This window comes from Scyliorhinus canicula, chromosome 18, assembly GCF_902713615.1.
Source record: "Scyliorhinus canicula chromosome 18, sScyCan1.1, whole genome shotgun sequence".
Classification (NCBI taxonomy): domain Eukaryota; kingdom Metazoa; phylum Chordata; class Chondrichthyes; order Carcharhiniformes; family Scyliorhinidae; genus Scyliorhinus; species Scyliorhinus canicula.
Window position 1 is genome coordinate 73,388,395 of NC_052163.1, and position 15,049 is coordinate 73,403,443.

Here is a 15,049-nt window from a genome sequence, read left to right on the forward strand (position 1 = left end):
TAGGAGTTCCATCTGCTTGGTTCCAGTCAGAATATCCCTGGTCCTCATTTACTCACTCAAATCTCCCATTTTGTCTCTGCCGCTGAGGTGTGCCGTCTGCTCTCGGCAATTTATCCATTTTCAGACCATTTTGATACAAATTGTCAGTGCCCTCCCTACTTTAAAAATAATCCTCCAAGAAGTAATTTAGAATATGAACCTATCTCATGTTAAACTCCCTCACAACTCTCTTGCAGTTATAGCACCAAGACTTGCTTCTATTGATTTGGTGCCGTGGTTTGCTCCACTTTTCTAGTTAGCATCCTTGAAATATTTGACCTGGTCCTGCACCAGCTTGTGCTTGGTCCAGTTTGCTCCACTATAGGAGCTTTCTGATCCTGTTTTCTGTCTTCCTTTTAAAGTAGTTTGAGACAGTAGCACAAAACTGTGTCCAGAACTGCTTCCTAGATCAGATTTTTAGTCCAGGTTCTGGAGCGAGTCCCAAGAAAGTGCCAGGGTTGCAAGTTAATGGCAATAGCTAGGAAACCAAAACCATATCATTGGTTTCAACATCAAACTGAAGATAAAAGATGAAAGGTATTAACTGGAAAGAGCAAAGAGATAACAAATGGGGAACTAGTCCAGATAAATCTTCGGGGAAGAGAGTGGGAAAGTTTCTAACAGGAGATGGATGGACATAGATTCAAACACGATTCCATTCCAACAAGAAAGCAAACACTGAACAACCAACACTTAAAACGAAACCAATAACAAATCTCAAAGAGATACAGAAGAAAATCAAGGGCAGTGCAGAAAACAGGAGAAATACTAAGGGTAATGGAGACTGGCAGTGACCAAAGGATTTCATAAGCACAAAATAACACTTTAAAGGATGGACCGAATGCAATACAACAGAGAAATAGGCTCGAGTCATAATATGGAATAAAATGTAATACTCACTTTGAGATTGACTCAAGCTAATTAAAACAGCCATCACAAATTCTAACGGGCAACTCCTGTCTGACAAATGTATGTTTTTTCAGAAAAAAACTGATGTAGGAAATTCAATGAATGTTGTAGATGAGATTTTCAAAAGATATTTGATATGGTGGTGTGTAGGAAGCATGTTGATAAAAGTAAGGCATGTGATTGATTATTTCAAAACAGCAGTGATCTCAACACAGCTTTGTGTAACCGTAGGATGAACCTTGCCCATTGCTCCCCACCTCCCCATGTTGTTTTCTGTCCTCAAGGAGTATCCTATCCTTTCTCAGAGTTTCCCCAAATCCGGACAGTGTAACTTTCAGTGTGGAATTTGTAGAATCCTTTTGAGGTACACTGTATCATAGGGTTTTCCACAGTCCACTTGAGCTGTCACTTCCTTTAAAGCAGGTGATATGGTCTGTCAAAAGATCTATTTGAAAAGCAAGAAGATTAAATGGGTATCATGAAAAGGGCAAGGGGAGTTAGTAAAGGGGGGGGGGGAGGGGGAGATTGTCTCCACAGGCATCAGCACATGGGGAAAGGGCAGGGGAATGGAGTCTAAAGAGGGAAGAAGGAGATCTAAACAGGGAGTATGAGGGCAGAGCTGTCTCCACAGGCACCAAATGAGTACACAGATGCGTGCCGTTTGAGGGAGTATATTATTCCAGAGCTGCAAGGTTACATCCAACCAGAAAGGATATTAAGATGGAGTCAATTTTCCCTTGAAAAGGGGTGATCTAATAGCGATCCATAAAATTAGGTAAGTTTTAACAGGGTAGACATAGAAAGTGTTTCCTCTTGTAGGGAAGGGCAAACTAGATTTGACAGAAATGATCAAAACCATGAAGGGGAGGGACCGAGTAAATAGGGAGAAACTTCCCCCTCGTAAAAGGATCGCCAACAAGAGGGCACAGATTTAAAGTAACTTGCAAAGGAAGCAAGTATGATGTGAGGAAAACGTTTCTGTACAATTAGTGGCCCGGGTCTGGAATGCACTGCCAGGAAGTGTGGTGGAAGGAGGTTCAATCAAGGCACTCAAGAGGGCATGACATTATTACTTGAATGGAAAGACTGTGCAGGAGTACGGTGAAAAGGCAAGGGAATGGCACTAAGTCATGATGCGCATTTGGAGAGCTGGTGTAGACGCGATGGGCCAAATGGCCTCCTATTTGCCCCATAACAATTTTGTGATTCGGTGATCAATATAAGATAGTCACCAAGAAATTAAATAGGGATTCAGAGAAACTTCTTTACCCAGAGAGTAGCGAGAATGTGGAACTCATTCAAATTAAGGAGAAGCGAGACAAGCAAATAAGAGAGTAGGGAATAGCGGGTTGTCTTGATTTACTTAGATGAGGAAGGATGGGAACAGCATAAAGTGAAGGATAAACGACAGCATGGGCTAGTTCTGTGCTGTACATACTATGCAATCATTTTGAAGGTCTCCAATTTTCCTCGATTGATTTATTCCTGAGTAGCACACCTCTAGTTCACTAAACTCAACCACCTGCTGATTATAATCAAAAAAAGTTGGTTAGCAGATTGACTCAAATACATTCCCGCTAACACCAAGGTTCCATGATCTGATGTGGTCGGCCAGTAACATTGTAAAAGTACCCTAAGCAATTGAAACCACAACTAACTCAGACCTAAACCCAGATTAGGTGCTGTGCTATGCACTCAGTCACCCATTCTTCTGTTTGTCTTCTGTGTAAGGGCTTCTAAAGGCAAGTACAGAATCATTAACAGTTAGCTCCCTGTGCTGGTTTACTGCAAATGCACAAGCAGCAATTCGGAAGCACTGAATAACATATAAGTGCCCACACAACTGAACACCAATCTGGCCTCCCACAATTATAACAGAGTCTGTGGCCTCAATCAGTCCACAGGTGTCTAGGTTCAATCAGTACCGGGCAGCTGGGTTCAATCAGTACCCGTGCAGTGGGTTCTGATTGAACCCACTGCCCGGGCAGCTGGGTTCAATCAGTACCCGAGCAGTGGGTTCATAGCCCGGGTAGTGGGTTCAATCAGTACCGGGTGCGGTTCATCAGTACCTGGGCGTGGGTTCAATCAGTACCCGAGCGGCTGGGTTCAATCAGTACCCGTGCAGTGGGTTCAATCAGTACCCGGGCAGCTGGGTTCAATCAGTACCCGGACAGTGGGTTCAATCAGTACCTGGGCAGTGGGTTCAATCAGTACCCAGGCAGCTGGGTTCAATCAGTACCCGGCAGTGGGTTCAATCAGTACCGCGCTGGGTTCAATCAGTACCCGTGCAGTGGGTTCAATCAGTACCCGGGCAGCTGGGTTCAATCAGTACCCGGCAGTGGGTTCAATCAGTACCTGGGCAGTGGGTTCAATCAGTATTCGGGCAGTTGGGTTCAATCAGTACCCGGGCAGCTAGGTTCAATCAGTACCCGGGCAGTGGGTTCAATCAGTACCCGGGCAGTGGGTTCAATCAGTATCCGGGCAGTGGGTTCAATCAGTACCTGGGCGGTGGGTTCAATCAGTACCCGGGCAGTGGGTTCAATCAGTACCCGAGCAGCTGGGTTCAATCAGTACCCGGGCGGCTGGGTTCAATCAGTACCTGTGCAGTGGGTTCAATCAGTACCTGGGCGGCTGGGTTCAATCAGTACGCAGGCAGCTGGGTTCAGTCAGTACCAGGGTAGCTGGGTACAATCAGTACCCAGGAAGTTAGATTCAATCAATACCTGGGCAGCTAGATTCAATCAGTACCCAGACAGCTGGGTTCAATCAGTACCCAGACAGCTGGGTTCAATCAGTATCCGGGCAGTGGGTTCAATCAGTACCCGGGCGGCTGGGTTCAATCAGTACCCAGGCAGCTGGGTTCAGTCAGTACCAGGGTAGCTGGGTACAATCAGTACCCAGGGAGTTAGATTCAATCAATACCTGGGCAGCTAGATTCAATCAGTACCCAGACAGCTGGGTTCAATCAGTATCCGGGCAGTGGGTTCAATCAGTACCCGGGCAGTGGGTTCAATCAGTACCCGGGCAGTGGTTTCAATCAGTACCCAGACAGCTGGGTTCAATCAGTATCCGGGCAGTGGGTTCAATCAGTACCCGGGCAGTGGGTTCAATCAGTACCCGGGCAGTGGTTTCAATCAGTACCCGGGCAGTGGGTTCAATCAGTACCCGGGCAGTGGGTTCAATCAGTACCCGGGCAGTGGGTTCAATCAGTACCCGAGCAGTGGGTTCAATCAGAACCTGGGCAGTGGGTTCAATCTGTGCACGGGCAGCTGGGTTCAATCAGTACCCGGGCAGTGGGTTCAATCAGTACCCGGGCAGTGGGTTCAATCAGTACCCAGGCAGTGGGTTCAATCAGAACCTGGGCAGTGGGTTCAATCTGTGCACGGCACGGGCAGTGGGTTCAATCAGAACCCGGGCAGTGGGTTCAATCTGTGCACGGGCAGTGGGTTCAATCAGTACCGGGCAGTGGGTTCAATCAGAACCTGGGCAGTGGGTTCAATCTGTGCACGGGCAGTGGGTTCAATCAGAACCCGGGCAGTGGGTTCAATCTGTGCACGGGCAGTGGGTTCAATCAGTACCGGGCAGTGGGTTCAATCAGTACCCGGACAGCTGGGTTCAATCAGTACCTGGGCAGTGGGTTCAATCAGAACCTGGCGGCAGGGTTCAACCCAGGTCCCCTCAGCCCACTTTCCTGGTTACAATGGGACAAGGGAAGAGAATTACACAGCGACTCATGATCACTTGAACAAAGCTAATTTCCTCACAGTTCCTGGGGATGGGCGTGTGGCGTGAGATAGTGGATGTCTGGAGTTGTCCATTGTCCCTCCGTGGATGAGGTAAGTTCCACCGCTACTCGAGATGATCTGACCTCCTCCTACCTCCATTGCAATCCCAACGGTTCCCACCATACTATGAGATGGTACCACAGTGGGTGAGGATACCACCGTGGTCACTTGGACTGCATTTCCCGGCGACTCAAAGTACGAGGCTCCAGGATTCTGTGCGTAGAGTTGTGTTTCCGGGTAGGAGTATGCTGCACGTCTAGAAAACAACAAAAAACAAGCAAAATTTAGAAAACCTACCATGAGCAAAGAGGCAGAAGAGGTGCAATGGATCTAGGATGTGATCAATCAGTGGTATTATTGGAAAGCAATAAATGAAATGTTATATTGGATACCGATTCTGAGACACACAAAGCAGGAATACATCTCATTCTTTGAGGGGAGGAAGGGATATGTCTCTTCTAACTTTTCAGACACAGCATGCACAATATGTCGTGATGTCTAACACACTGATATCGATACCTTATTGGATCCTAATACAATGATAGGTTAAGCTTGTATCCATTAGAGTTTGAAAGAATGAGGGGTGATCTTATTTAAAAACGCAAGTTCCTGTGAAGGCTTGACCAAGTGGATGCTGGAAAGACGTTGGTCGGGATTCTCAAAAATCCCGGTCAAGTATTGACGCCGGCGTCAACGGGCCTCCTGGCCCAGCAATTCAGTGGTCTTCAGGGAGCCAGCATGGCGCCGGAGTGCTGCTCACTGCTCCAGCGCCGAAAGGCGACCCTGCACGGCCGCCACGGCTCTGCGCATGCGTGCACCGGCCATCTCCGCGCCGGCACATGCGTGCAACAGGCGTCTCCACGCAACATGGCAGAGACCTACAGCGGGCCTGCGGGAAGGAGGTAGGCCCCTTCCAGATCGCAGGCGCCCGCCGATCGGAAGCCCCTGATCGCGGGCCTGGACCCCTTGGAGGCCCCCCCATCCCCCCAGAGTCAGATCCCCCCCCCCCACCAGGACACCCCACCGCCGCCACGGATCCAAGCTCCCACCGGATGGTACCAGGTTGTAACCACGCCGGCGGGACTCAGCGGGAGTTTGGCCGGTTGACCGCGGAGAATCACCGCCGGCGCCACGGTGACCGCAATTGGTGGCAATTCTCTGGTTGTCGGAGAATCATGTCCCGGCTTCAGAGTGGGAATTTACCTCGTCCCCGCCGATTCTCCGATCCGGTGCAGGCTCGGAGAATCCCGCCCGTTTTCCCTTATAGGAGAGACTAGAACTAGGGGAGAAAATTTAAAAAGGACTCTCCCATTCAAGAGGAAGATAAGGAGAAAAAATTTTCTCAGGTTGTGGAACTCTCTTCTTCAGAGAGCAGTGGGGGATGGGTCATTGAATATTTTTATAGCTAAGTTACAAAGAATCTTGACTGACAAGGGAGTCAAATAACATAGGGGGTACACAAGGAGGAGGAGTTGAGGCCACAATCAGATCAGTCATGACTTTATTGAATGGCGGAACAGGCTCGAGGGGCCAATAGCCTACTTCTGCTCCTAATTCCTATGTTTGTAAGTTTATAATATCTTGGTTTAGATATTCTCTTATATCTAGTGGTTTATTTTGGTTTTAGGAATACACCAGTCTGAACCATAGATCTCTACAATAGTGTAAATCGGGAGGCTGACTGCCCTTGACCTAAGAGCTAGATAACTGTTTGCATATTTACTCCTTCAATATTTCCCTCTCAGCCTGATTGAGCTTTCCTTCTCTGCTTCCTATTTTAAAAATGATCTGACTGTCTTTGCAGTTTTCATTGGATCCGATTCTCTGTGTTTCTACTTGAAGCATGACAAAAGTTTGAACAAGTTAAGCCAGCTGTTTCATGCTGCTACAATGTAGTGACTGCACAAGTGGTTTTTTCCACGATGCTACTGTCAATCTAAAAAGATGTTCTGTCTACCACACAATTGAGCAACATAGTGGATGAATCTCAGTGCCGGCCAGGTACGTAGGTCTTATGTCCCAACAATTAGCTAACCAAATCAAACCATACTGTCCTTCGGTTGTACTCAAAAGAGTTCAGACCGGACTCAACCAGCCTGTGCTTGTAAAACAAAAAAAAGTCTACTGTTAGATGTGATTCGACAATTCAATAGCAGTTGCTGAACAATGCTGAGCACATTAATAGCGACACTAACAATCAATTTAAGAAAAAGTCAAGTTCTTAACATGGTTCATTTACGCTTGCCAGAAGTAACATAAATTCATACACAAGGATTGCAAACAAAAGGAATATGATCAAGTCATGCACCTTTTCTGAATTACCTGGGAACTTTAAGGAGCCAATAGTTTCCTGCTGATTTTTCCATGGCAAAGCCTCATTAATCAGATCATTTGCCAACCAATCAGCACCATTTTCTGTGTGCTAATTGCGATTGTTTGAAATTCAACATTTTTGGGTTTGTCCTGATGAATACAAGACGGGAAGCTTCAACTACATGTCTCTCTTCTCAGCAAGATTGTTGGGTTACGGGTATAGGGTGGATACATGGGGTTGAGTAGGCACAACATCGAGGGCCGAAGGGCCTGTTCTGTGCTGTGCTATGTTCTATGTAAACATTTTTCAACAAGGGCGTAACATTTAAAATTCTCCAGCTCTCTGGCACCTTGAGTCCAGGGAACACTGAAAGATTATAGTTAGTATCCCTGAAATTTCCATTCTCACTTCCTTCAATATCCTTGGGCACATCTCACCTGGTCCTGGTGCCTTGTGAACTTTCAGTACCGATAGTCTATCCAACACTCCCTCCTTATCAATTTTGAACCCTTCTAGGGACAGAGTTTCCTCGTCTATCACCGTCCTGGGTAGCATCTGCCTCCTTGGTAAAGACTGATGTAAAGTATTCATTTAATACCTCAGTCATGCCCTCAGTCTCCATGTATAAGTTCCCTTCAAGGTTCCTAATAGGACCGACTCCTCCTTTTGCCACCTTTTATGATTCATATGCCTGTGGAAGACTTGGGGATTCTATTTCATGTTGGCAGGCAGTCTTTTCCCATAATCCCTCTTCCTTTCTCTAATGTGCTTTTTCAATCCCCTCTGAACCTTCTGTATTCTTCTTAGTTGTTAACAGTATTGTTACCTGGCACCTGTCAGAAGCAAACATTTGCTTCCTTATCTTAATTTCTACCTCCTTTTTCATCCAAGGAGTCCTGGATTTGTTTGCCCTACCTTTCCTTTTTAAGGGAATATACCTTGACTGTGTCTGTTTTGAAGGTAGTCCAACAATGAACAATCAGCTACAATTTCCCCTACCAACCTTGTGCTCTATCTGGCCAAGGTCCATTCTAGCCCCTTTCAAGTCTCCCCCAGTTAATTATTTTCACTCTGGATTGTGCATTGTCTCTTTCTACCATCACCGTAAACATTACAATACAATGATCTCCTAAATGTTCCTCCACAGACACTTGATCTACTCAGCCCACCTGATTTCCAAGAACCAGCTTCAACAGTGCATATTTCGTTGTTAGACTGGACACAAACTGCTGCGAAGTTTCCCCTCACACAATATGCATGGTTTTGGCCCTCTCCACCCTTTACAGTACCACTGTCCCAGTCTATATTCGGGTAATTAAAGTCCCCCACTAGAACTACTCTATGTTTGTATCTCTGTAATTTCCCTGCAGAATTGTTCACATCCCTCACCAGTTGGTGTTCTATAAACTACTCAAGCAATGTAACTGTGAGAAATGAACAGAAAGGCATAATGGGTAGTTAGGCCAAGGTTAGGAGTAAAATTTTAGTAGAATAAGGAGTTAGGTTAGTGGATTCAAGGCAGGAAGAGGGGGATGGGCAGCCACTAGACCATTTCTTTGTTGCCAGGGATACTGGGAAAAGGGGCCTCAGGCCAGGTTAAGGAATGTGGGAGAAAGCCTATGGGAGCTGTGCATTTGTACCGTTGCCTTATTTGGTCGTATGTATGTGAAACTTGATGCAACTTGAATGTATATGAAATGAGATGTTGTGTGCCTTTGCCCTGCACTCTGGCTGTTGAAGATGCAGGAGACTGGTGATGTCCTGCTCTCCCAATAGAGTGAGTCACCTGGCTAGATGGTTAAAATAAACATAATTGTACCTGCAAATCCGTCTCAAATTTATTGAGCCCAGACTGGCAGCAAAAGAATCAGGATTATCATTTGGTGCCGAAATCCGGAATTTCTCCAGACGATCACCTCTCATCTGCAAAATCAGAATTGGACTGATCTCGGAAGGGGAAAGAGGAAATGGGCCCACGATATGAGTAGCTGGAAAATTGTCATGTCGATTTTCCTCTCTCTCGTATTCTAATTACAGTCTATCACTCGCATTTGATCAGGTAAGATCGTCTCGACGAAATCAAAGGTCAGTCTGGCGGATTAGAAGAATTAAGTTTCAATCGATGCAGGTACGGCTGAGGAGTTGAAGCATGATTGAGTGATATGGAGTACAATTCAGCTGGTGACTGTTTGGAATGCTGCATAGTCAGTCAGTTGCATGTGAGTTGAAAATTAAAATTGAAAATTAAAATTAATGACACTTTAATTCGGTTAAGGTCTTTAACGGTTGATGGAATGTCACAGAGACAATTCAGTAAAGACCGCTGATGGAATGTTCTAGGGACAATTCAATTCCGTACAATTAGAATTGGCTAAGTTAAAATTTATTGTTGGGAGAATCACGGGAGGGCCCCCCCGATTAATTTTACGACCCCCTGGCGCCCCCCCGCGATTCTCCCACCCCCCGCTTGGGAAGAATCGCCGCTCGCCGTTTTTCACAGCGACCGGCGATTCTCCGACCCGGATGGGCCGAGCGGCCTGCCGTTCGCGACCGTTCACGACGGCGGCAACCACACCTGTCGCTGCCATCGTGAAATCGCCGTGAGATGGCCCGTTTTGGAGCTTGTAGGGGGCCTGTTTGGGGGAATGAGCACCACGACTGTGCTCGGGAGGGGACAGGCCCGCGATCGGTGCCCACCGATCGTCGGGCCGGCGTCTCAATCGACGCATTATTTCCCCTCCGCCGCCCGCAAGATCAAGCCACCACATCTTGCGGGGCAGCTGAGGGGAAAGACGGCCACCGCGAATGCGCGGGTTCGAGCTGTCAGCCGTCGTGACGACAGCCGCGCATGCGCGGTTGGAGCCGGCCAACCTGCGCATGCACGGCTGACGTCACATAGGCACCGCCGTCACGTCACCTCATCGCGCCGCCACAGCGGCCGAGAGTTACGGAGCGCCGCTCCTAGCCCCGCCAGGAGGGGAGAATAGGGGGCGAAGAGCAGCCTCCGAGGCCATCGTGAAACTCGGCCGAATTCATGACGGTCCTCTCGATTTTTCCCGGGAGCGGAGAATTCCGCCCATGTTTTTTTTGAGTGAAACAAAGAATTGGGAGATGAATGCCCATGCCTACGGAGTCCCCCCCCCCCTCCCCCAATCCCATGCCACCTGCACCTCCAGATATCTAAAGTGAGTCCCTGCCCTACGGAATGGTAGCCCCCCCCCCCCCTTGCCCCCATCCTCCGGCCAAGACACCACAAAATATTCACTTTTGTCTAAATTTATATCCCAAAAAAGACCCAAACTCTCGAAGCATCTCCATATGCTCCCCATCGACACATTCGGATTCCGATACATACAACAGCAGGGTCGTCCAGACAAAGATACCCTATGCGCCATACAGCGTGGCACTGGCTACGCGCAGACCCGGCCTGCCAAACATTGTCCCCCCTGTAACCTCCTTCACCACTCCTGGGCTCCCCCACACCAGTTTCCCCAGCCCCGCCAATGTTCCCCACCAACTGTGGTGGTGATGGACAGATCCGCAGCTGCCACGCGAGGTCACCGAAGGTTGTGAGGACACATGTCCCACGCCGTCAGAAAACTCGGCCCATCGGGGGCGGTGCATCGGGGAGGGCCTCAGGTGACGTCCTGAGGCTGTCCCGACGGCGTGCGGCATACTCCTCGCGATTTGGCATTGGCGCCCTGAGAATCCAGCCCTATACGTTTTCCAAAGCTGTGATTAAGAAATTAACAGCTAGGCAGGCTCATGTCACTCATAGGAGGGATTAGGTCTGTTTTAGTTTCATTTTCAGCCCTGCCCTGTGTCTGTTGTTTTTAAGTTTCATTTGAGAGTTCTGCTCTGGATTCTGACAATAGGAAGGGTGTTCTCAGACTGACTCCCCCAAGGAATTGGTGAATAAATCTGTAAGAGCTGAGTGTTAACTGTAATTAATAAGTGGCATTTGACCTGTGGGTGGGGTTTTGCTTAATTGAAATTTTAGAAGTAGATGGAAAAGTAAGCTCAAAGTCTTTTTTCTTTATTTTTTAAGAACGGTTTAATTGTTAATTGAAAAGCTGTTTTTTCCTTGGATGCTAATGGGTTAATCCTGAGTTAATAATAAAGTTCATTTAAATGCAAAAGATCTGGGGTTGTCAGTGGAAACACTCCTGGAGCAAATTATCCTTTCCTCACAGTTTATAAATTGAATAATTGTTGGGGTCTTGACTGGTTTCCTAATAAAATTGGGGTCTGGTCCAGGTACGGTAACACAAGTGGCAGATTGCTGATGATTGTGGAGTCTAGACATGTGAAGCTAGCAACAACCTCCAGCGTCACATTGTCAATACTGACAGATGGCAGCAAAGAATGTGCCAGAGTGTCGGCGTCAGAACATAACCCTATCTGACCCCACTGTGGATCTCAAAGGGTTCTAATGTTGCCTGGTCATAACCATCTTTATCTATCATGTTGACATGGAAAGAGACCATCTCCAGTCAGCAGCCAATTTTCTCCAGCAACTTAAATATACCCATCTCTGCTCACATGGTCAAATGCCTTAGTGAGATTGAGGAAAGCATATATAATGGTCTCCATATAATGGCATTTCCCTTGCAGCCGCTGGACGGAGAAGATCATGTTTGCTGTAGATTTTAGTGTTGGAACCACATTGGGATTCGGGTAGATGTGTTCAGCTGAGAACAAGGACAACATGGGAAAATACTTGTCCTTCAACATCCAGCAAGGTGCTGCCATCGTTGCTGCAATCGCTGTAACCGCTCGTGTTCTTGTGCAGGGTTACAATCTTTGTATCACATATTCTGGAGTACTGACCCCTCCTTCCAGCAGAGACAGATTTGTACAGATGGTGCAAGAGTGCCAGTTCTCCATTTTTGATGAATTCAGGTGGAATAGCATCAGCACCCGGAGCTTTACCCATGGAAGGCGAGTCAATAGCTTTGATAAGTTCCTCCACTGCAGGTCATATCCAACTCTGCCATGACAGGTGGGTTTTCTGTGGTGTTTAGAGCTTCCTTGGTGAGAGTTCCCCTAGACTACAACTCAAAGTAGTATTTCACCTGTCTGTCCAACTGTTCATTGCAGTCGGTGGTGACCTGCCCTCCCTTTGTTTTCAATGGAACTATTTGCTGGACCCGTTGTCTTTTTGATCCCTTCACACATATCCCTAACATCTCGTGTGTCGAAGGCCACCTGGATATTCTGACAGAGTTGTAACAGTATTTAGCACACTGCGTTGCAGCTTGCTGAACTTTACTTCAAGTGGTTCCTAGTGCATTCAGTCTTTTCACTTAGACCTCTCTCATAAGGAATGAGAGCGGACTGCTGAGCTTCAATGGCAGGTTCTATCAGTGATGTTGGTGTCAACCCAGTCCGCATTCTTCTGTTCTGACTTGCCATACATTGAGTGAGGTATTATAGATAACTCCTCGATGTCATTTCTACACTCTACATAGAACATACAGTGCAGAAGGAGGCCATTCGGCCCATCGAGTCTGCACCGACCCACTTAAACCTTCACTTCCACCCTATCCAGGTAACCCAATAACCCCTCCTAACCTTTTGGACACAAAGGGCAATTTAGTATGGCCAATCCACCTAACCTGCACGTCTTTCGACTGTGGGAGGAAACCCACGCAGACACGGGAAGAACGTGCAGACTCCGCACAGTGACCCAGCGGGGAATCGAACCTGGGACCCTGGCGCTGTGAAGCCACAGTGCTATCCACTTGTGCTACTGTGCTGTCCACAGCTTTATGGGAATGACAGGGAACGCCTGTTCAATTGAGTCACGGGAGCAGTATGGCTGATGTTTATATGAGGCCGGTATTTCTGCTTTGAATGACAAAAACATCACAGGTTGCATCCTCACTCTAGGGCACACAGAGTGATCTGTATCACAGTCAAAGCTGTGGTAGCTGCGTGTGTTGAACATATTGTTCAGAGTCACGTCTGGTGATGATCAGGACCAACTTAGATGTCCCCAGGACACTGTAAAGCATGATTTGTTGTGAAAATAGCTGTTAGTTACACCATGTTTGTGGTAGGAGGAAAGCTCAAGTACTCTCTGTCTGTTCTTATTCATCTTTTCATGATGTTCGAGGCAGGAAGGCACATTACTCTTGCATTGAAATCCCTCAGTCGGTAAATATGTTCTGACCTCAGGATTCTGCTCATCGCAGTGTCGAGCTCCTGATCTGAGGCCAAAACATTATATGTTTTCAACAAGCAGTTAGATGTAGCACTTAAGGTGAAGGGATTAAAGGGTATGGGGGGAAAGTGGGATTAGGCTAGCGAGTTGGATGATCAGACATGATTATAATGAATGGCTCGAATGGCCTCCTCCTGCTCCTATTTTCCATGTTTCATATCTATGTTGAAGCACCGTGCTGTAACATAGTTACACATAAGATTAACTGGCCCTGTTTGACTTGAGAAGTGGCTGAAAGGAACAGGTTCAGAACCATTTGTGAGAAATTCTATCATCAGGAACAGCAAGATCCTTAGTAGTCTACACCTTGCTTATGTATTTCATCTGAACTCCTCTCCTGCCAGATGAAAATGTAACACTTGTATTTCAGTGATTCTCTCTGGCCTCTTGTTGGGAAGCTATGTCGACTTCAACCATTCCATGATGATCACGGTGGTCGTGCATATGTTATCAATCAGCTGCAATCACATGCACATGGTTCCGACATTTACATATTTGTCATTCTTAAGCAGTGTAGGCTGAAAATGAAAAGCAAACTGGCAGACAGAAACAGAACAAAGCTAACTCTCTTCATCAATGTTTTCATTACCTAGTCACAATCACACACCATTTAAAATAGCCAGAAAATCTAAAATTTGTATAAATTTGTACAATTTAAACGAGAAGATGGAGTTGAATTTTAGGTTACAGGAGAATCATCTGTGCAAATGCACAAAGATTCCTGTCTGTCTGCGCACACACTAAAGGATTGAATTTCCAAACAATATTACCTTTGCTGTAAACTGAAAGATACAGGGGCGATTCTCCGAGTTGGGCCGTAGAATCGCCGCAACCACGCCACGACTGGCCGCGCGATTCTCCGAGGTGCGGAGAATCGGCGCCATTTGCGTTGCACGTTTGGCGTTGCGCCGGCCCCTGGAATCAGCGATTCTCCGGCCGGAAGGGCCGAGCGGCCTCACCGATATGACAGAGGTCCCACCGGCGCCGTTTACCCCTGGTCGCTGCCGGCGGGAACTCAGCGTGAATGGTCGGGGGTGGCCTGTGGGGAGGGGGTGCTCCTATGGGGTCTGGCCCGCGATCGGGGCCCACCGATCGGCGGGCCGGCCTCTCCACCCCCCCCCCTACTTTCTGGCACAGCCGGCCCCTGAACACCGACGCCATGTTGAGTCGGGCCGGCATGCTAAAGAAGGTCCCCGCGCATGCGCAGGTTAGCGCTGGCCAACTGCGTATGCGCGGGTTGGCGGGCCGCCCATTTGGCGCCGCAAAAGGAGGCTGGAGCAGCGTGAACCGCTCCAGCGCCATGCTGGCCACTTGTCGGGGCCCGAATCGGTCGTACCAGGGCCCGGTTCACGCAGTCGTGAAAAGTAACGGCGTTCACGACGGTGCGAACACTTGGGCTCCATATCGGGCAATCGCCCCCACAGATACACTTTTGACACGAGTTTCATTAATTTGCTGAAACTACACTTGCCCACATTCATACTTACACGCCAGCTTCACGCCATGAACCTCCAACAAAAAAGTGAGAGGATTCAAGTACAGGATCAAGATGTCCTGCTACAATTATGCAGGGCCTTGGTGAGACCACGCCTAGAATAGTGTGTGCAGTTTTGGTTTCCTTATCTGATGAAGGATGTTCTTATTATAGGGCGCAATCTACTGGCCACGCTGCACCCGAAAAGCAGTGCGACAGTGCAACTTGGCCAGTAATTGCCGAGACACCCCGCTCCTGGGAACTACCCGGCTCACCACACCTCACGAGATCTAACGGGATCT

The 15,049-nt window shown here is 47.8% G+C and overlaps 1 protein-coding gene across 7 annotated transcripts in view; it reads right to left on the minus strand.

Annotated features, from left to right (window-relative positions):
* rfx2 (regulatory factor X, 2 (influences HLA class II expression)) overlaps positions 1 to 15,049 on the minus strand; it is a 184,129-nt gene that overhangs the window by 66,409 nt on the left and 102,671 nt on the right. For 5 of the 7 annotated variants that reach the window (XM_038778014.1, XM_038778017.1, XM_038778012.1 and 2 more), the window contains 2 exons: positions 4,713 to 4,989; positions 2,387 to 2,473 (listed from right to left, as the gene is read on the minus strand). In XM_038778014.1, coding sequence (XP_038633942.1) covers positions 2,387 to 2,473; positions 4,713 to 4,989 — 364 coding nt within the window. The remainder of the gene's footprint in view (positions 1 to 2,386; positions 2,474 to 4,712; positions 4,990 to 15,049) is intronic. The other 2 variants (XM_038778015.1, XM_038778016.1) reach the window with 1 other exon arrangement.